The 22259-nt window shown below is 56.4% G+C and overlaps 1 protein-coding gene and 1 non-coding gene across 2 annotated transcripts in view; both read right to left on the bottom strand.

Annotated features, from left to right (window-relative positions):
- The window catches only part of PCSK6 (proprotein convertase subtilisin/kexin type 6), a 127429-nt gene that overhangs the window by 1441 nt on the left and 103729 nt on the right, over window positions 1–22259 (bottom strand). Inside the window, exons 14-21 of the mRNA XM_054561923.1 lie at window positions 16376–16555; window positions 16167–16205; window positions 11810–11912; window positions 10792–10988; window positions 8895–8982; window positions 5328–5431; window positions 2063–2192; window positions 972–1084 (exon numbers count right to left, since the gene is read on the bottom strand). Coding sequence (XP_054417898.1) covers window positions 972–1084; window positions 2063–2192; window positions 5328–5431; window positions 8895–8982; window positions 10792–10988; window positions 11810–11912; window positions 16167–16205; window positions 16376–16555 — 954 coding nt within the window. The remainder of the gene's footprint in view (window positions 1–971; window positions 1085–2062; window positions 2193–5327; window positions 5432–8894; window positions 8983–10791; window positions 10989–11809; window positions 11913–16166; window positions 16206–16375; window positions 16556–22259) is intronic.
- On the bottom strand, window positions 21072–21202 carry LOC129061307 (small nucleolar RNA SNORA24). Its single transcript, XR_008528138.1, has one exon. It is a non-coding gene; the product is annotated as a small nucleolar RNA SNORA24 (small nucleolar RNA).

The following is a 22259-nucleotide window of genomic DNA, read 5'->3' as shown; positions in this document are numbered from 1 at the left end:
GCTCCGACCACGCCACCGTGCCGGCCCCGATGGTGTGAGGGGCTGAGAGGACAGGGGACACAGGGGGAGCGGGGGTGGCAGCCAGAGCAGCCCTCAGGGCGGTGTGGCACAGGCGGCACATGGCACGCCGGGGCTCCCGCTGAGTCTGGGAGAAAAACAAGGGGGGAGGGGCTGGGGGAGGGGCAGGGCCCGGGAGAACCTCTGGGCCGTGCCAGGGAAGGGGCCTCGGGGCACCTCTGTCCAGGCAGCTGTGCTAGGGGGGCTCTGAAGGGAGACTAAGGGAGGCAGGGGACGGGCCTACAAGGGACAGCGACACAGCAGAGCCATGCAGTCCTGCCCTCCCCTTGGCTTTTGAGAACGTGATGCCTTTTGTGGGAGCTGGAGAGCCTCCCGTGGCCGCCTGACTTTGGTGGGCAGGACACAGCCTGAGCACGGGACCCCCTACAGAGCGTCTGGGCCTTCGAAGGCCTCCTCTGACTGGTCCTCAGTCTCCTCTGAGCTGCTGCTTCCGCAGCCCGCCCTCATGGCCCAGTCCGCGGAGAGAGGCAGGCAGGGCTCCCCCGCGGCCCAGATGCGGGTCCTCCCTCGGGACCCGCGGGCCGGCACTGCGGGCTCTGAGGGGCTGAGACCCTCTGGTCCTCCTGACTTGCCCTCCAAGGTGAGGCCCCTCCTAACGGAGGTCACCGCACGCAGGCCACCTGGGGGCGATGGCGTGAGAGAGTTGGAACAGTACAAAAACAAAATCACCTTTGCGTCCCTCGACAACCCGACCCGCAGTGGCCGGGCTGTGGCCGGGGCGTGTCTCTGGTCCACGTGCGGGGCCTCAGGGGCAGGGAGGACAGCTAGAGCAGACCCAGGGCGGTCAGCGCCAGGCGGGCAGGCTCGCCCGCTCAGAGGGGCTGCCTTCCCCACAGCGATGAGCCCCTCCGAGGGCAGCCCCGCGCGCGCGCGCGCCACCCGGCTGCGCTCACCATTGCTGCAGGTGCGGTTGGTGATGCACGAGGTTCCCAGCTGCGTGAAGCCCGTCCTACACCGGCTGCAGTTCCTGCTGGATCCCTCACAACTCAGGCAGTTCTCGTCGCACCTGCAAGGGGACAAAGGTTCCCGTCGCCGTATGTGGAAGAGGCCCTACCGTCGTGACCTGTGCCCCCTCGCTGTCACGGTGTCCCCCGCGATGGCCTGAAACCCCGGCCAGGCGCCTGCACGTCCCTCCTCCTGCCTGACTGTGCTCTTGTCCTGGGAGGGCGAGGACGGCCACACCCGGAGCAGAGGGCGGGCCCGGCCTCCGAGACTCCAGCGGCTCACCCGGACTTTCTCACGCAATGCGGGGGCCCGGGACAGGCTCCCTCCGGACATGGGACGCACTGGATGCTGCTGCCCACCAGGCTAAGCCTCCTTTGTGGCGACACTGGCCTCTCCCCCGGGGCCGGGGAGGGGGGAGCCCTTCCGGTCCCAGCCCAGAGATGGGACCCAGGGTGCCTCAGGGGAGGGTTGGCACACTCGGGCCTCTGGCCACCTCACAGTCCTGTAACTGCAAGTCGTCTGTGTTTGCTTTCGTGGCGGTGGGGTTGAGTAGCTGCGACAGAGACCGCAGGGCCGGCAAGGCACGGACTACGGACCACCGGGCCCTTCGGCGGAAGAGCTTGCCGACGCGGCCCTGGGGCTTGGCTCAGCGCCTGTCCTCCCCTCCGCGACGGGCTCCGCACAGCGCTCCCGCCCGGTGCCCGGCGCCTTCTTCATCCCCAGCAGCGCACCTGCGTCCTGACTTGCAGCGCACGTGGGAGCCCCCGGGGATCTGTTTCCTGCCCGGTCCCAGCTACACAGTGCTGCTCTGCAAGCGGACCAAGGAGTGAAAGCCGCCAGCTAACTTGCGACGTTGGCAAGCCCTCCTCAGTAAAGGGGTTCCTGGGTGCCCGCCGCAGCGGAGAGATGCGGCGCACCCGCCCCCCCCCCCGCCCCCCGCTCCCAGGGGAAGGGCTGCCAAACGCGGCCCTCCTGCGACCCCTTCGCTGGCGCCGGCGGTCGCGGCCTGAGCCAGGAAGGCCGTCTGATGAGCACGTACCTCTGGCACACTTTGTGGGACAAACCCGGCATCTCCTCCGGATAGTAACCCTCGCCACAGGCTGGCACGCATTTCGAGTCTTGGAAGTGGAAGTTTGCGGCACAGTCAACACATTCTTCTCCGCCGGGTCCTGAGGGGCGCGGGGAACAAAGCGGCTATCGGGGCTGCCCGCCCATCCCGCGGCCCAGGCCTGCGGCGGAGGCTGTGAGGGCCGGGGTCGGTTCAGGTGTGCGCCAAGGCCACCACCACGGCTGGACTTCCAGGTGCCCCCCGGGTGTCTGTTCCGGGCCGTCCTCACCCACTCCTGGAAGTGGGCATCGCACGCCCACTTCACAGATGGGGGCACAGAGGCATAAGCCGAGCTCAGCACAGCCCCCCGCGGCCAGGGCCAAGTTCATGGGCCGCGGCTCTCAGTGCTCCCTCTCCCCTCAGGCCTAGGCCCGGCCTCTGCTGGAGCCGGCCACGTGTGGCTTTGCACACGTGACACGTGGCCGGACCACATGGAGATGTGCCGTGAGTTTAAAATACATACCAGCTGGACTTCAAAGTCTTAGCGTAAAAAAGAATGTGAAATACTCATTTTTTTAATGTCAGCGATTTGTCGAAACAATCGTATTTTAGATACGTTGGGTTATCTAAGGTATGGGGTAATTATTTTCACCTGCTTCTCTAGGAAATTCAAAATTGTGGTCATATTTGTGGCATGTGCCCTATTTCGATTGGCTACAACCTTGTACAGGGAGGCGGGGAAAGAATGAAAGAAGAGAATTGGCAGGTACGGTGTTGGCAGGTGTTCGGTTGACAGATAACCGGGACGTTTTCAGCAACAAAAATGAACAGCCAAGGGCTTATGGGGTGGCCAGTGGCGACCACAAGTGGCGGAAGCTCTGAACGCAAGGCCAAGGGCCACAGCGGAACACCTGCAGGCCAGCCGAGGGACACCCTGGTCACAGGGGTGTCCAACCTTTTGGCGTCTCTGGGCCGTACTGGGAGAAGTAGAGTTGTCTGGGGCCACACCTTCAACACACAAGCACTAATGAAAACTGATGAGCAAAGAAAGGGTTTTAAGCAGATTTACGGTGTGTGTTGGGCTGCATTCTCAGCCATCTTGGGCTGCTAGACGCCCCGGCTCTAGAAGGAAGAAACCGTGCCGTGTGTGTACCTGCTCGTTCGTTTGCCCATTCCTACCCCAAGTGTGTGGCGGGGTCCCCTCGGCACTAAACGTTCCCAAGGAGCGTCTGATGGCAGGTGCCCGCTGTCCGCCGGCCAGAGGTGGGTGTGTCGAGCCAGGCACCTCCCCGTCCCACGGGTCCCCTGCACCAGCCGCAGCAGCTGGGTGACCCTAGTGATCACATCTAGGACCTGCCGGGTGCCTGGACTGAGGATGGGCAAGAGGCTTGTCCCCAGGGAGTCACCTACCCGATGACTGTCCTGGGGCACTGTTAGCCCCGGGGGGCGGGGGGGGGGACTGAGGCCCGGCCCGGTGGGGGCAGCAGTGGCTACTGACTGGGAAGCAGTGCAGGGAAGGCCCGCGGGCCTGAGCCTCCAGGGGGTGCGGTGTGGCACCCGCGGACAGGTGCAGCTGACAGGGGACGTGGAGCAGGAAGCCTCCCAGAGACTCAGAGCAGGAAAACGCGGGTCCCGCTCCCCGACCCCACGGACAGGACAACAGTGTGGTGGTTGCCAGGTGGGGGGTGGGGGAGGGGGGATAGGGCGGATAAAGGGTAACGCAAAAGACACAATGAGAAATGAACGACTAAAACGAATAAATAAATTGCAGTATGGACACTGAAAGCGTTAGAAAACCAGACACCCGAATTTCAGGCATTCGAGCGCCTATGAAATTGAAATGCAGCCCAGAGGCGGCGCCCCTTCACCGACACAGGCTAAACTTAGAGTCGAGGAACAGAGAAGGAAAAAAAAGATGAAAAGGCAACAGGGCAGACCGCTGGGAAAATCTGCGGCGGCGACCTCCGCAGCTGAGAACGCTTCCGAGAGCCGCACCCAATGCCCAGCTCCAGGGGGCGCTGTCCCAGGAGGGGGCCCCTCCCCCCCACGCAGGCGCCTGCCGCAGGCCGCCAGGGCTCAGGCACGCCCCGCGCCCGGAAAGCACAGCTGGCGCCCACGTGGGGCCACGCGGCCACACCGGGAGGGCGTGCCCCTCACACCCCCTTCCCCAGCACCCGGGTTATGGCAGCTGTGATTTAGCAGAGACCGAATTCCTCGTGGGTTTTTCAGAAGGACCGAAACGCTGGGTCAGGAAGGAGAGTCAAGAGAAGACCTCACTGGAAAAGCATCCGAGCCCACAGACTCCTAATGCTGCTCTCACACCCGCGCGCAAATGAGTCGCAGCACGCGGCCCCATAAAACGAGCACATTCTGCATAAACGCTGTCTGGAAGACATCTGCGCCGTCGTCCTGGCGGGGAATGATAATCCACGTAAAATTGCTTCTAGAAGCCTTTTCTTTTTTGCAGAAAGTGTTCAGAATAAGGGAAGATAGGTACACAAAGAAGGAGAGCAATGTTTTTGAAAGGCTCCTTCACTGCGTTGCATCTCGGAGCGAAGGGGCCGAGGTGCCCTCCCCTAACCCCCCCCCACCCCCGCCCCCCAGCCCTGCGCGACCGCCTGTGCCGCCTGGAAACCCAGGCTGCTTGCTCAGAGTGCGCCCTGGTGGCTTTTTTTTTTAATTAGTAAAATTGTGAAAACATAACGTAAAATTTACTGTGTGAAGCATTTTTTAAAAATCTTCACCTGAAGATACTGATTTGAGAGAGAGACGGAGTGGGGGGGGGGCGCAAGGAGAGAGAGACCAGACTGTTGCCTCTCGTAGGCACCCCAACTGGGGATCGAATTCGCAGCCCATGTATAAGCACCAATCAGGAACTGAACACGCCACCTTTGGGTGGATGGGACGCCTCTCCAACCTACTGAACCACCCGGCCAGGGCTACCATGTGAACCATTTTTAAATGTGCAGCTCAGTGGCATGAGGTACGTTCACTTGCTTGTGCAACCTACACCACCATCCACCTGCCCCCAGAATTTTTTCACCCCCCCAAACTCCGACTTCATGCCCATAAACAGTAAACCATCCTCCCTCCCCACCCCGGTGCCTGGGTGATTTCACGCTACAAAACGCACGGCAGCCCGAGACGTCCTCAGGCTTTCTCGGTTTCAAGGGAGGGGAGCCAGCCACCTGGGCAAGCCAGGCTGCAGGACTGTGCGGCACAATGAAAACGAAGCCCGTGCAGGCGATGCACTCACCCACGCAGGTCTTGCAGGTGGGGTGGCAGTCCCCACACTTGATCAGCTCGGAATCCAAGTAGGTGCCCGGTTCGCAGGCTGGAATGCAGCTGCCCCGCGCAAGCCTGTCGGAAGGGGAACCAAAAGAGAGGCAGGTTGTTAGTACATCCCTTCCACGGTCTAATGAAACTGCGATTTGCCCTCACATGCTTTTCAGGAGAGGAAACGGAAGTTGCCAGAGCACAGCTCGTTGTGCCGATCAGGGTTCTGAGCGGAACGAAAGCCGTTTGAAAGGCCGTTCTGAAGCGAGCGGCTGGCGGGGCCGTCCGGCGCCTTGAGGCAGGCCCTCCGCCTGCAGGTGGCCGGCGGGACCAGGCTTCACCCGCAAAGCCCCGTAGCCTGGGCTCTGGCGCACGTGGCCAAGTCCTCACGTTCTCTCCTGGTCTGCAATGGCTTCTCTTCACGGACGTTCATCAAACTTGCACCTGAACCCCAAGAGGAGACCTTGAGCATGTGTGGGTCACCCCTGGGGACAGGTAGGCCTGGCCTCACTGCCTCCAAGCCCCTGCCAAGGGTTAGCAAGACCGGCTCTGAAACCTGGACCGGCTTCCAACTCTGCCCTTCACAATGGACTTGAGATCAAATGCACTCCTGGGACCTGGCAGGCTCTGCCTAACGGGGCTCCCGCCTTCCTCTCTCAGCTCCCGGGTGCATGGATTTGGGAGGAGACTGGCCCTGGTTCCCCCTGACTCATGGTCCTGCCTGCTACTTCCTAGCTGTGCAACCTGACCCCAGGCAAGCCAGCGAACCTCTCCTCTCCTGTTCATGGGAACAATCGTGGCTCCTGCAAAGCAGGGAGGCTTTGAGGTCTAAATCAGCAAATACTCGTAAAATCTTTTCTTTGTTAGGATTTAAAAAAAAATTTATTCATTCCCGGAGAGAGGGGAAGGGAGAGAGGGAAACATGCGTGTGGTTGCCTCTCGAGCACCCCCTATGGGGGACCTGGCCCGCAACCCAGGCATGTGCCCTGACTGAGAATCAAACCAGCGACCCTTTGGTTCACAGGCTGGCACTCAATCCAGAGCCACACCAGCCAGGGCAAAATCTTGGAAAGGTGCCTGGCAGGCAGCAGTGTGAGTAAACGTCAGCCAGGATGACTTCTTCAGCTCCCAAGGTTACGCCAGGTTTGATGCTCACATTGTAAATGGGACTGCCACTAGACACACAGGGCGAGAGCTTGGGCGCGGGGCCGGGCCTACAGGAACCTGCGTTCAGGGGGACACGGCGGTGGGTCCCCGTGGACAGCGGATGCCCAGGGCTCTTCCTCCTCGTGGAGCCAGGCGCGGCTGACCGGCAGTTAAATCAGGTCTTTAAACGCAAATCCTCCCTGCATTTGTCCCCCTAAAGAGATGGGTGGCAGGAGCCTGCGGCTCGCTGCTCGCACGACTGGAACGTGATAGTGATGATTTGAAGCCACAGTTTAAGAGGATATTGGGCCATAAAAGGGAGCTTTCTGTGGATTACGACCGACGATAAAAACCCCCGCTTCCGTTGCTGTGGCTGCTGTATTTTCTCCCTGCGACACTATTCCTAGGTGGGTGGCTGGCTTCCTCTGGCCCGCGGGGCACACGGGACACAGAAAGGAGGTCCCTGGGACCCTCCAGCACTTCCCCACTGGCAGATGGGGTTCCAGTGAGTTGGAACCACGAAGCCGCCTTTGACACCTTCCGTTTCCAGCCTGGGGCTGGGGAGCCCTGGTCAGAGGGGACATTGTAGCCCCATCTCCTAGGCCCCCAGCTGCGGCCAGCTCTCTGTCCCCTTTATCTTTTGGGGAACTGCTTCCTCCACTACATCCTGTCCCCACTGGCCCCGCCTCATCCAGCTAACACCCTCGTCCTTCCACCAGACGTCCCAGGCTGGGGTGTTAGACACGCTTCTCCCCTCATCTTCATTCAGCCTGATTGGGGGAGAGGGGCAGGCAAAGGGGGACCCCCCCGTGCCTCCTAGGGAAACTGTTTCTCTCGCGTTAGAAAAATGAGAGACGTTTTAATATCTGCATCCAGAGTCGCTGTGGAGATTAAACAAGGCAGCGTGGGCGGACGGCCCTGGAAGACGGTGTTTGTCAAGCGTTCTTCTTTCGCAGGCTGCCCCCCAAAAATCGGCCCTGCGGAGCATGTCCGTCCTGGCGGCATTTGGAAGAAAGGGAGGCCAAGGAGGGCTGAGGTGGCGGTGCCAACCCCCAGTACCGGGGCAAGCAGCATCCTCACCCGGCGGCCTGTTGGAAAGGCGGAGTCCCAGCCCCCACTCAGAGGTCTGGTGTCAGAAACTGCATCTTAACAGGAGCTGCGGGGAAGCCTGGACACACTGCAGGGCAAGAAGCATTGACGGCAGACCCCATCCCCAACTTCCCTTTGGTGGGACCCCAGCCAATTTTTTTTTTTTTTTTTAGAGGGAGATAGTAGATGGGAGAGAGAAAGAAAAGGAGAGAAACATCAATTGGCTGCCTCTCGTATGTGCCCTGACCAGCCAAACCCACAATTCAGGCCTGTGCCCTGACCAGGAATCGAACCCACGACCTTTTGGTTTGCGGAGCAACACCCAGCCAACAGACACACGTGAATGGCCCAGCCAGTTCTTCTGAGCTTCCTGTCTGTGCCCTCGCTCCCGTTCTTCCATGCAACCTGCCTTTGAATGGCACGTGTGAAACCTGTCCATCCACAGGTGTTCTTCGTCCTGCGTCCCAAACAGGCTGCCACCTCAGACTTAAAATATGACAAATCATTTATGGGGAAGCTACCACGGCTCAGGCACTGTTCTGGGCCCGATCTCATCTCATTTCATCTTCACATGGAACATTGACACCATGTCCCTGCTTTACAAATGAGGAAACGAAGATTTATGACTTCCAGTAATTTTCCTCCAGGAGCAGGGACCAGGAAGTCGACCCTTCTCTTGTTCTAAAACGCAGACCCACACCGGCCAGCTTGTTAAGTGGGTTGGAGCGTCGTCCCGTACATCAAACGGCTGTGGGTTGGGTCCCGTTCAGGGCACCCGCCTGGGTTGCAGGTTCGATCCCCAGTCGGGGCGTGTACGGGAGGCAACCGATCGACGTTTCTCACATCGACGTTTCTCTCTTTCAAAAAAATCAATAAATATGTCCTAGGGTGAGGATTAAAAAAAAAATGCAGACTCTGTTTTTGGACTGCAAGAGAGTTCACAGCGTCACTTTGAACAGAACATCACCTAAGCTTCCAGACAGTAACTTGGGGGAACACGTAATGACTATTCGGTTGCACTAAATGCAGGGTAGTCGCATTAACTGGGCTAAACAAACACGTCAGCATATTCCACTGGAAATCATTAACCCAGTAACATGTTTTAAAGGAGACGCGTGTTGAGCTTGACAGAAGAGAGAAAACCGGAGTCCAACTGGAACAGACTCTTAGTCTTAGGACCACAGAAGCCTTTACCCTGAAAGGCTTCTGGAAATTTAGCTTTCAGTCAAAATTTGCACAAAGGGGGCACATTAACAACAGACACCAAAGCCAGCAGAAATACCGGTCTTGAGGTTCGAAGAAAGCGTTTTACCTGAATCCTTCTTTACAGACGGTACATTTCTCTGGTTCATCAGCGCACTTTTTACAGTTCGCGGGGCACTTCAGGCAAGCTTTCTGACCTGGGGAAAAGGAGGCGAGGGAAACAGAGTCGGGCACGGATGCGACTCAGGTCTGGACCGACGAGGCTCCGGCGACATTGTCCCAAAGCGGGGCTGGCAGAGCCGCTTGTCATTGGGCGGCGCGAATGGAAGATGCAGAAATAAAACAGCCTGAGGCCTCAGAGGGACCGCGAGCCCCGGCGTCAAATGACAGGTCTCTCGCCTCTTTTTTAATGAAAGTCCTCGTACAACCTTGGGGGGCCTCCCTGTCCAGACAGACAGGCTCGGGTTCCGCTTCTTTCAACAGGACGGAAGCCTGTTCCTGGCTGACGGAGCAGGCGACTTGGGCGCTTGAACGCATGTGACAGGGAGGGGACTCAGTGCCTCTGACCTCCCTGCAGTGTCCTCCAGGGGTCTCTACTGAAGGCCTGGTGGTCATGCGCAGCACCGCGAATCTACGACACCCAGCCTGCCTCCTGGGGAAATTCTGGGTGGCCTGCTCCCTACTTGCAGGGGCCTAGGTCATGATCGAGGTTGTTCCCTCTGGCATCTCGTCAACGCCACCTGTGTTCTGGGCCTGGCTGCTAAGGGCTGCTCACCACACCGCCCGCCTCTTCTCAGGACCCAGAGGCGGCATGACGCATGCGTCACAGGTGCTCGTGAGGACACGTGGGGTCACCCAGGGTGGCTGCTGCCTGCCTTGGGACCCGGGTGGGGCTGAAGGAGCCTCCACCCTGACAACAAGGCTGGGGCAGCTCAGGGCAGGTGTCACGAAGGCCTAGATGTGCACCTCGAATGACAACTGGTTTCCTTTCTGGAGCCTGGCTTATTCGCTGGCTTTGTCTGCCTTTCAGGGTTGCCTTGTCCCCTGACTCTTGTCCCCTGTCACCGCAGTGCCGGGACAGCAGAGGGCCCGCAGGAGGCCTGCAACCGGCACGCTCAGCAGCAACAAGGCAGCAGCTCCTTCCGACTTGTTTGAGAACGACCCTCCATCAGTTTAACCCAAACCCTCTCTTGGCCTCTCCCCGGGGGGGAGCTGAGTCGGCGCCACGTGGCACGGTCCTGGGCCCACCGTCCCGCCGTCCCGGGACGGGCGGAATGCGAGGACAGCTGGCTGCGGTGCCAGCATCAGAGGAGGGCCTGGGGCGCCTCTCGGCTGCTTCCCCGTCCATGAGACCAGGGGAGCATCAGCCTCTGCACGGAGTGTGTGTGGTCGCTGTGTGGCAAGTGTACACCCCACAGACTAACCTGACCCTTCCGGCCAGCAGGCTGCTCTTCACTTACGGGGGGCTGCAAACCTTCTGCCCACCCTTACACGCAGCTTCAGCTCAGGAACTCTTCCTGGGAGGGCCTTTCCCCCAGTTCCGCCCCCCAAGCTGCTGTTGGCTCCCCAGCAGCCCCTCTGCCCTGCCCATCCCCCACGCTCCCCTGGCCCGTGCACACGGCATGGCCTTTCCTGGAGGAGAAAGTGCAGGACCCACAGCAGGGCATCCTGGGAGGCCTTGCGCTTTCGACGTCCGAAATCCCACTGACCCGAGAGCCGCAGGCCCGAGCCGCCTCTGCCCATCCTCAGCCGGGGACGCTGACTGGTGGGTGGATGTGAGATGTCTCACATTACGCGGCTCCTTTCAGTGTCCCTTGGAACGTTCTGGTTGGTGTGTGACGGGTTGTTAACGAACAGGCCTGAAGCCTCTGATTTCGCTGCCTGTCCTTCCCTCCCATGTTCAGGGGTCCTTTCTCAGGACAGAGTGCACAGGAAGCAGAGGGCGGGACACTTCGACAAGAAGAGGGGACCCCAGCCCAGGGAGGGGCCCGGTGACATGCACTTACTGTCGTTGGCGTAAAACCCAGCCGGGCAGTGGGCCATGCACGCCTTCAACTCCTGGTGGTGGTAGAACCCGCGGCGGCAGGACAAGCACTGGAGCGGGCTCTTGCCCCTGCAGGTCTCACACCCCCGGTGGCACCTGCGACAGCGTCTCGCTGCTGTGTCCCCAAAGTAGCCCAAGGGGCACTCGCTCACACACTTCCTGGGGGAGGGGGAACAAAGAGGGCCTTTCTGAGTCAGCCAAGCCCGGGCGGCTCAGCACCCGCAGCTCAAGCGCCTGCCTCGGTCAGGCCAAGGACGCGGAGGCCCCTCCAGCCTCCCAGGAACAAAGGCCCCAGGGGTGAAGGTTAAACCGTTGGCACCCTTTGTCTTACTGAACAGTTGGGCGGTTCCTAAATGCACCCAGAGGGCAGAGGATAAGAACCTGGGAAACCTGTGCTCTCCAAGTTGCCCCAGGGAGGCAGTGGATTTTAGAACCGTCAGCTCCTGGAACCCCACCCTACACCCCCACTCCCAGGGCCCCGGGCAGTGAAGCCTGCAGCTTGGCCACCTTTGCACAGGGTGAGGGGAGGGCAGCTGTACCCGGGCCCCCCAGGGCACTGTGACCTCAGGCCTGCCCTCAATGCCCGGCCACACCCCTGCGGGGGGCCGTCAGGGACAGGAGCTCCCCGTACCGCCCGCAGCCCTGGCTTTTCCAACAGTCCTGGCCACGAAAATGACATCCGTCTCCAGTCCCCAAGCAGTCGGCCTGGGCGTGCTCAACGGGGCCCATTTGGGTTCAACGAACTGGACAGAAAAAGCTTATACGCGCAGGCGCCATGATGCCACGGCTGGCTTCTCGGTCGGGGACAGACAATACTTGTGTGACAGGGACCAAAATACTACTGGAACTGATGGCATTTCAAAGCGGCGAACCTCAGCGGGATGTGCTTTTGGGGGCATCCCGTGAGCTCCTCCTCAGGGGTGCCCGGGGTGTGCGGGGCGCTCCGCGCCTGCGGACAGACGGCCGCGCCCGCCTGTTACCTGCTGGTCTTGGCGCTCCCCAGGCTGAAGTGGACACAGTTCAGGCACTGGTCTGCATTGGGGCCGTCACAGCCCTTGTCCCCACACTCCGGATGGCACACACCTTAAAGAAACAAGCATTCTTCTCTTTCAGCTGCACAGACACTTCCTCCGTGAAATCCCGTCCCCAGGGCCCTGTGTTGGGGCGGGGGGTCAGGAGATGCTTCCCTAGGCAGCGGCGGGGGGTGCAGCGGGGAGCCCTGTGGGTCTGGATGGCCGGACCACAAGCCTGGGCATCCGCCCCCGTGGGCATTGGCCCCGGGGGAGCAGTGACCCTGGTCAGGGTGAGCGTCACAGGGTTTGATGCTCCAGACGGGGCAGCCCGAGGCCAGGGAGCCCACGGTGGGCGGGGACCCAGACCCGTGCCGAGAGGGACCCTGGGAGAGACAGAAGGGAAGCAGGGATGGGGGCAGGGGAGGCAACCTTTTCAGCGTGGCCCCTGGGTCGTCGCAATGCTGGGACCAGCCAGCAGTTTTGCGTTGCATCCTAAAGGACGAGCAATGTCACCTGGGGCGGGGAGGGTGCAGGGGCAGCTGTTAACAAGCGGCGGCGATCCCCCGGGGAAGCAAGCAGGAAAGACGGGACGGCAACAGGACGGGTTTCCACGCGCTCACGCCCCCGGGGTCCGGCTGACCCTGGTGGGGCTGGGGTGTGTGGGGACGACCCCTTCCCGCAACCCCCCCATTCTGCGCCTTCCTCCCTCAGGCCCTCAGCAGTCTCCCATATCCCCCCAGTTTACTGCAGGGGGCGTGTGTCTTGTTGCAGAAGCAATGGGGAGAAACGCAGGGAGCTGGGCAAACAGGAGCAAGCCTCGCCCTCCCGGGGGCTTCGTTCTGGGTGCACCACAGCCTACCCTGTGTCTACACGTGTCCTCCTCCCCCGCCTGACGTACGTGACCACGGCGTGCCCAAGCCCACCCTGTGATGCGACCGCTCCCCTTATCCCCAGCCCTGGCCCTCCGCCCCTTGGAAATAGCTCAGCAAAGCCTGCCCATGCAGAGAGGGCCTCACGGGCCATTATGAAGGCTTTTGAGTCTTCAGAAAAGGAAAAAAAACAAAAACCCCTCGTCTATAAGGTTTTAGTTATTGGAGGGGGTGGGAGTGAGTTCAGAAGCAAAGAGGAGGTGATTTGCTGGCCACCAGCATTTCATGGGGACGGGAGGGAAAGACAAAAGTCCCCATTCTCCGCCACCCACAATGGGCCTTTGCTGAGGTGCACAAAGCCCTCTTCATGCCTCTTGAAAGGGCTTCCAGACCTTCCCAGTGTTAGGCCGGTTTATTTTGCTTCCCTCCCCGAAGGTTTGATGCTGTTGATATTTCCAAAGTTTTCATTGTGGATCCCTCTGTGAACCCCTTTCGAAGCAGCGTTTGTCCTTGGGGGTGCGCCTCCTGGTCTGGGGTGAGCTGGAGCGGCCCCACGGGCCCACCCGTCCAAAGCTCAACGCACATCATGCAGCCCCCCCCCCCCCCCCCCGGCTCCCTCCCCAGCTCCCGACTGTTTGCTGTTGGAAGTCAAGTCTCATTTGACTTGATGTCGCCCACATCAGCCCACTCCATTCACAGCGCTATCCTCAGGAATCCTGCTTCCTTGCCCCATTTGTGCTGAAAACACATGCACTTGGCCACTGGGCTCTGCTCCTCGCAGCCCGCCAACCAGCATGACCCCGCGGACCTGCCAACTGCTTCCGCGGCGACTTCTCCCTGATCGGCGGGAGTCGCCAGGTCGGTCTTGCTCCATAAAGTTAACATTGTCCTCCCTCTTAAGGGGATGTGGGGGGACAGAGAGGAGAGAGACCATTTCCCCCCTCTTTCTTGGCATAGGAGAAGGCAGGCAGGATTCGGTCTAGAATGTTCTCTGCAATGTTCCCAGCACCTACATAGCCGTTTGTCATGGGAAGGTGTCCAATAAAAATCTGCAGAGAGGCTGAAGGAGGGTGAGAGAAAGGATGAAAGGAGAGTGTGTGGAAACTGGGAAAGTGCAGGTGTCCTGCCCACCTCCACACAGAATGTTCTAGAATGTCCCAGGACAGGATGGCCCTGGGGCAGGGCGTGGAGCGGTGCTTGCAGCTGCTGGTTCATGTGCGTGGACTTTATCCCGCTGCCCACCCTCCGCTGGGGCCTCTCTACAGTGCAGCGGTTAGTCAGTAACCCCGAAGGGGGCGCCGTGCAAGGCCGGGGTGCGCGCAGCCGCAACAGCAGCAGAACCCTGACAGGGCGTCTATAGGTAAGCGGCCGCGTCCAGCCCCCCAACACGGGAAAGGTCAGGAAGACTCTGCAAGGATGCTTAGCTAAACATCTGTAAGCACCCTCCCCCGAATGGCTCTCCACTTGAAATGTCTCCAAGAACTGCACCTTCAGCACCGTGGCCATGGGCTTCCGCGGCCCCCCGCTCGGCCCGCAGTGGCTGCTGCCCGTCCTCCTCGCCGGAACCCCCAAGGCTTCTCCACCCCTTAGCAGCACACCCCTAGGCTGGATTTTCACATCCTGATTTAGTTCAGGAACCCCGGACTCCACCACGACCTTGGCCTTCTGCCTCTGTCGGTCCAGAGACTAATTCCGGCCGTCTCCTCAGACCCGTGGCTCAGGGGGCCGTGTTAGCTGAGAGGCCAACCACTGCCGCCCTGCCTCCTGGCTGCGCCCTCCCCGGGGCAGCTCTCCTGTCGGCTCCAGCGAGGCACCTGACACCCCATAGGAGCCCCGATCATCTTGGCAGACTCTTACCCACTACTGTCCTGGGATCCTTACCTTGGAGGCAGGCGGGGCGTCCCCTCCTTCTCAGGCGCCCCCTGCTGCCGGACCCTGGTATTGCACCCGTCACCGCCACGCCCCCTCTGCCCAGGACCAACTCTCTGCATTTCCCAGAAGCCTCTCTGCTCCCCCACTCAGTCACCCCTGCAAGCTTCCGCCTCAATCAATCCCCCTCGCCTCCGTGCTGCGCTCTACAAAGCGGTGTTAAGAGTCATCGCCTCACTTCGACCTCCCCTTCTGCCTGGGTTTGTCTGAGATGGAAACGCTTCTCCAAGGGGGACCCTCCGAGGTGCCCCATCCCATACGCCTCTTAACTGAGCCTTGGATCTAACTGGGCTGCTTCCTCCTCCCCCCCCTCCTGCCCCCCCTTCTCTCTCCCTCTTCTCCCCTTTCCTTCTCCTACTCCTTCCTCCTGGAAGCCCTCTCTCCCTTCGCCTTCCACGCGGCACCCTCTCTGGCTCTTCTAGGTGCTACCGGCCCACCTTCCCCACTTGCCCTGAGAATGTAGGGGACTCCCTGAGTAGCAGAAACACACCTTAATCCCACAGAGCATGCCCACCCCCGCCGTCCCATCCATTTAGACGGCGCTTGGGAAGACTGAGTTATCTGGGCAGCGGGCCAGTCTTATAGTGAGATTCCAGGACAGTGTAAGGTTAGAGTCAGTAGCAGATTTAAGAGGAAAAAAACCCCCAGTCATTTATTAATAATTACTGAATCTTGCCATGGTGTATAAATCACCAGGGGAAACAGAGCAGATTAGTCCATACATAATTCAATGGTCCATTTTAAAGGAAAGGTAGGAGAAATGTAAAATGGAATCGACCATAATTTATGTTTGAGATGTATTGGTGGAATGCTCCATTGTGTTACCTTCTCTCTCCCCCAGAAGCTATTAGATAACTCAAAGCATCAATAGTCTTGGATAGCACCCATCATTTATCACGGAGCTGGAATATTTAGCTAAGGAACATATGCCCAACCAGAACCACTCAGTTTCTCACAAATCTGTGGGAGAGTTCGGGGTAGGGGGGGAAGGGACAGCTTTCTACAGAACGTGCGGATCGCGACGGGCAACGTCTGAGGCCCTTCCCCGCGGCCGTCTGGGTGGAGGCTGCTGGCGGCCCAGCGCCAGGGCCGTGCACGGAACGGCTTGGGGCGAAGTACCCGCAACGAAGCGCCTTTACAGGAGCCGTTTCGCGTAGCATTCATGTATCTACTGACACACGGTCCTAAGACCCAATGCTGGGTCTCCATCGCAGCCCTCGAGGCCAGTCAAGGTCTGCAGGCCAGCTTCTTTCTCAACTGTGTTCCTTCAACCCAACCATCCCGGGACCCCCGCCAGGACCCTGGTCCTTCCCCCATCCTGGTCCCCAAGGACTGAAAGTGGGTGGATTTGAGAGAGTGTCAGGATGCTGAGACGTGCGGTGGGAACCTCCTGAAGAAGATGGGGTACCCCCTGAGGAGTCTCACCGAGCACAGGGCAAGTCCCGGTTCTGGTTGGGCATAGAGAACCTCGATTTCGCGGCCTGGTGGGAGCAGGGGAGATACTTACTAGTCTGAAGCATACTTACTGTTCTGTAAAATATTAGGAGAGCCGTGGGAGGAGGGAGCTGTGTGAGTGCAAATTGGCATCATTATTACGACTTCCAGGACAGGGAGAAGACATCCAATCCTAACCCGCACCGTCAGCCAGAAGCAGCCCCGCATGTGCAGGGCCACGGCGGAAAACCAGGACTCGCAGAGGCCAGCAAGCCGTGTCCCCTGGATTCAAGCGCATTACCTGTGTAGTCCTCTTCTTCCTCGGGAGCTTCAGCCTGGGACGGTGACAGAGCGGCCTTGGGTGGCCCCAGCTCCGGGGTGGACAGCTCCAGCATCCGGGAGCGCGACTGATGGGAAGTGAACGTGTTGTACGGGTGCTCCGCCGTGCCGTACAGGATGAGGCTCCATTCTTTCAGCTTCCCTGAAAGGCAGCCCGCCCATAAAAGTGAGAAGACCTCCCCGAGGAGGCTTTTGATGATCTCTGGGCCCTCGACCGGGCCAAAGGCCTCTGTCCCTCATAGAGGTGCCAGGGTAGAGGCACAGTCCCTGGGCAGGAATCATCCTCCATCCTGCCTCCCTCGGGGTCAAAAGAAGCTGCGTTTCAAAACCACCAAGGAATCTGGGCATCTTAACTACTGAGTGACGGACCGTAATTAAGGCAGTAGCACACTGACTACGCAACAGGAACCAAGGGCTTTGCGGGCTATAATTGGAGTCCAGATGTATTTTAGACTTCTGCGATGTCGCCGAAAACCCCCACCAAAGGCCTAGTCACCAAAATTAGACCCTTATTTTCAGATGTAAGTTTGGAGGGGCAAACCAGAGGGGCAGCTCTGAGCTCAGGATCAGCACGCGCCCCGCCGGGAGGAAGAGAGAGCAGGAAGAACGCCAGGAAACCAAAACTGTAGCTCCTAAGAGTTCTCATTGTAAGGAAATTTTTGTTGGTGGTGGTATGTGTCCATCTGAGATGACAGATGTCATTAAAGTTATTGTGGTACTCATGTCACAAGACACGTAAGACAAGTCGTTATGCTGTACCCGTTAAAACTATTTAGTGCCGTATGGCAATTATATCTCAACACAACTGGGGAAAATGAATTCCAAGAAACCGGAAGGAGGGGACTGAAGGGAAGGCAGGGATTCAGGAGTAGAAGGGAGATTTCATTTTTATTTACAAAACCCACAGCGTGTATTACCTTTCACATACATAATTTTTTTTTAGAAAATATAAGTTTAATTTATAAAAGCTATGAACAAAGTGCTTGTATGGCCAAAGAAAAATATATTAGAAACCTATGGTAGTTGGACCCTGGTCCGGTGGCCCGGTTGGCTGGAGCATCGTCCCGTACATCGAAATGGTTGCAGGTTCGATCCCCAGTTAGGGCACATTCATAGGTTTCAGGTTCGATCCCTGGTCAGGGTGCATATGGGAGACAACAGATTGATGTCTCTCTCATTGATATTTCTCTCTCTCGCAAATCAATAAAAACATATCCTCAGGTGAGGATTAAAAAAAAAATCTGTGGTACTCAGGGCTTTCGATTGCTATTTCTGAATAAGCAATAAATATAAATGGCTCAAAGTCCAAAACTAAACGGAATAGAGCACAAGTCTGCCTTCAGCCCCACCCCCTGGCCACACCTCGCTCCCCACAGGCAACCCAGTCTCCCGTTTCTCACACATCCTTCCCGAGGTGTTTTCTTCTTATCCAAACAAGCAGGAATGCACGCCCCGCTTGTCTCCTTTATCAACACGCCTGGCATCTTACTTCTCCCACTGACGATGCATCTTTGCGATCTTTCCATTGCTGCATCAGAGAGGCGTCCTCTACCTGCTAGTCCCCTATTCACGGGCACTGAGGTTGTTTCCAAACGTTTGCAATGAGAAATAATGCTGTGAATGTGGTCACGTGGGGACAGACCTGGCGAGCAGAGCAAGGACCCTGGAGGCACGTGGTCTGGGCTTGACTCCGGCCTCGGCCCCCACTAACTGTGTGGCCTTGGGCGACGACTTAACCTCTCTGTTCGCCAGTGTCCTCGTCTGTACAGTGGGGGTATTAATAATACCACTGACCTTATAGAGTTGTTTGGGGGATTAAGTGATTTAATGAGAGTAAAACCCTGGGCACAGTGACTAGGGCAAAGGGGCTGTTACACAGTGTTGAATAAAATCTAATAAGCATCTCACCGCATGACATCCCCAACCCGCAGTCCCAGCTGACAGAGGCCGGAAGGATCAGATGCCAGGGAGGTGGCGGCACAGCCCCAGAGCTCGCGCCTGCTTTGGGGAGACGATAACGCGTCGGGGTGGAAACATCGAGAAGGAAGCAGACAGAACGCATCAAGGGCTGCCCCCGACCCAGGTCCGAGTCTCCACTCAGCAGAGCTGCTCTCAGAGGCAGGAGGGCTTTATTTATTTATTTATATTTTATCCTCACCGGAGGACACGTTTACTGAGTTTAGAGAGGGAGAACATTGATCGGGTGTCTCCCAAACGTGCTCAGACCACACCCTCAACCTTCTGCACAGCACGACGCGCCAATCCACGGAGCGCCACCCGGCGAGGGCAAAGCAGGAGGACTTCAGAATGTCCGTCTGCTCTGGGCCAAGCCTTTGACAAACATGTATTATTTAGTAGTCAAGCCACACAGCATGCCTGTTCACGTTCCCTTACAAAAACCCAAACTAATACAATTAATTCCCTCACTTCCAGGAGGAGGGGAGCCTTACAAAGGGTCCAAATCCAAACTCTTCGGCTTTCTCGCCTCAGAGTCCTGCGCCTGCGCAGGAAACCCTTGGGGATGCCCCAGCAGGACTCCGCCTCCAGGTGGTGCCAGCAAGCCCCGCCCCCTGCCCCGGACCCGCCCCCCGCGACTGTGACGGACCGGAGAGAATCCTCAGCTAAGGCCCTCGGGGCTGCCAAGAACGGCTTTATCATCACGCCCTATCCTCAGCGCAGCACTTCCCTCGGTGAACGGGAATCGTAATGACTAAGCAGGATCGCTCCTATCACGCAAAGACAGAACCAGAATTAAGGATACACTTGCCCATAGGAAAGTCCCGGCAGTAATGAAGCTCTTCATTCCCTGGCATTTTGAATTAAGCATTGAAAATCCTGGAGAAGGTCCTCACAGGCGCGGCTCAGTGTGCTGGGCATGGTTTCAAAAACTGTGCAAGATCACTGGTTCGATTCCTCATCGGGGCACATGCCTGGGTTGCAGGCCCAGGTCCCCAGCAGGAGAGGCAACCAATCGATGTTTCTCTCCGTCTTTCTCCCTTCCCTTCTCCTCTCTCTAAAGATAAATAAATTATATCTTAAAAAAAAAAAAAAAAAGAGGGGGGTTTGCAATTGGAGACAGCAGATAGAATTGGGGGAAAGGTCCCTTTAGACTAAAAATTCTGCTCTAATACTTTTGAAAGCCTTTGGCAATTAGAGAAGTTATTAACAATAAAGTACTTATTAATTCTCCCCTACCTCCATACTTAAAACACCAGGGGGAAATTCTTTGGACAAAACACAATAAAGAGAGAGAAAGGCCTAGAAAAATCGAGAAATCTGTTTTAGTCTAACACTCCGGTGGAAGTTTTTTCCTTCTGAAGTTCAGCGAACCTAAGTTACAAAGTTTAATGCAGAAGTTTGGGTGGAAGGAATAAAAAAGGCTCCGTTTATTTATAAAAATATAAAAATATACAAGAACACTTTAAAAGAGTGAGTTTTATAGTATGTGAACTGTATTTCAATAAAGCTGTTATATGAAATACTGTATACACACACACGCAGAAATGCCAACCTTTACTCAATAAATTTAACACATAGTTAAAAATGCATGTTAAAAACGGCAAGCAAGAGGGAGGAAGATAAAGGGACTTTAGGAATGGCCTGGCAAGGATAGGAAGAGTACACACACGTGTGTGTGTGTGTGTACCTATATGCACACACACACCACCAGAGCCAGATGTAAAACAGGGGACCTGGCTGAGTCGGGTAGCTCAGCTGGTTGAAGCGTCATCCAAATACGCTAAGGTTGCAGGTTCGATCCCCAGTCGGGGAACATACAAGAATCAACCAATGAAGGCATCAATAAGTGCAATGATGAACAGATCTCTCTCTCAAATAAATAAATTTAAAAAAAAAATGAAACAGGGGAGATGGGAGAATCTTCCCTATGATCTTGTAGCCAGAAAACCCTTTAAAGAAGGTAATTTCATAGCAGGTGTTCGTGAGGACATGGAGGAAAGAGAACCCTCAGATGCTGCTGGTGGGAATGCAGACCGGGGCAGCCGCTGTGGGACACAGCATGGAGGGGCCTCAAAAAAATCTGTCCTGTGATCCAGCAATCCCTGCTCGGGGTATCTACCCCCCAAACATTGGAAAACTATTCACAAAGATACATGTACCTATGTTCACTGCAGCATTATTTATGGTGGCCAAGATATGGAAACAACCTATGTGTCCTTTGATTGGTGATTGGACAGAGAAGACGTGGTGCATACATACAATGGAACACTACTCAGCCATAAGAAAGGATGAAATACTGCCATTTGCGACAACATGGGTGGACTGAGACAAGTACCACGCTAAGCGAAATAAATCAGATGGACTAAAAAGAGAACCATATGCTTTCACTCATGTGGGAAATAAAACAGAAAGCAACAGAAGAACAAAGAAACAAACAAACAAACACTCGTAGACACTGCAATATGGTGATTACCAGAAGGGAAGTGGAGGGGGCAGACGCGGAGGGTGAAGGGGGGTCAAACCTATTGTGACTGATAGAGACTTGACTTTTATACAAATGATGTGTTATTATATTATTGCAGAGGTGTACACTGAAACTTATATTATTAACCAATACCACCTCCATAAACTTAATTTTTTAAAAAAGGTAGTATTTTCCATGCCAGGAAAATGACCTGGGAATTTTTTTTTTAAGTGAAGAATGGTCCTTGTGCAAGTTAGAATCTGATACTTATTAAATGGTGACAGCTTTGCCAATAAACAAGAATATGCTCTCCCATGGCTAGGAAGGGAGACTGCCACAGCAGACAGGTCCCAAAGACACATGGGCTGACCTAGGAATTTTAAGCTCCGATCTTGATTTGGATGAAGTGTTGAAACATCAATCAGTTGCCTCGTATATACACTCTGAGAGGGGACCAAACCCGCAACCAAGGCATGTGCTCTTGACTGGGAGTCGAACCCGCAACCTTTCAGTTTACAGGATAGCACTCTAACCAACTGAGCCACATCAGTCAGGGCTGGATAGGTAGTATTTTTATTATCATCCACTTGTATTTCCTAGTTTAAATTACAATTTTTCCCCTTTAACACAGGAGCAATTTAGAAGTGTTTCTCAATCTTCAAATGTAGGAGCCTTTTCTAGCTATCCTTTTAAATTTTGATTTCTTAAGCATCCTGTTAGAGAGCAGGCTGGTCTGCCACAATCCTTAAAAATGCCTTGAGGCTTGCCGAGCATCCTACCAGGTGGCCAATTTTCATTTGTGCTCGAAAGGAAACTGCACGCATTTTTCAGTTGTTGGGTGCCGTACCCCAATAGGCACAGCGCAGCTAACCTATCAACTGCGACGTCTTCCAATCTTACTGATTCTTGCTGTTTTATCCACCCGGTATACCTGAGGTCTGCTAAATCGCCTGCCTTGTGTGTGTGTCTGTCTTTTTTCTCTTTCTAGTTGCAACACGTTTTTGCTTCATACGTTTTGAGGCCATGTTAACGTTGAACCCAATCTTTTATCAACATGCAGTGACCTTCTTTAGCTCTCGTAATGCTTTTTCCCGTAACAGTTCTGTTTGTCCGATCTTAATATAATGACACCAGGTTATTCTTGGTTAGCATTTGTCTGGTGTGTCTCTTCCCATCCCCTTGATTATTAATTTTTCGGTTTTCTTATACTTAAATATCACTTTTGCCCGGCTGGTGTGGCTCAGTGAATTGAGCACCGGCCTGTGAACCAAAGGGTCGCTGGTTCGATCCCCAGTCAAGGCACATGCCTGTGTTGCGGGCCAGGTCTCCAGTAGGGGGCGTGCGAGAGGCAACCACACACTGATGTGTCTCTCCCTCTCCTTCTTCCTCCCTTTCTCTTTCTAAAAATAAATAAAAAATCTTT

This window comes from Pteronotus mesoamericanus, unplaced genomic scaffold (assembly GCF_021234165.1).
Source record: "Pteronotus mesoamericanus isolate MK-2021 breed Mesoamerican mustached bat unplaced genomic scaffold, CSHL_Meso_final scaffold_582, whole genome shotgun sequence".
Lineage (NCBI taxonomy): Eukaryota > Metazoa > Chordata > Mammalia > Chiroptera > Mormoopidae > Pteronotus > Pteronotus mesoamericanus.
This window is presented reverse-complemented; position numbering and strand designations above follow the sequence as displayed.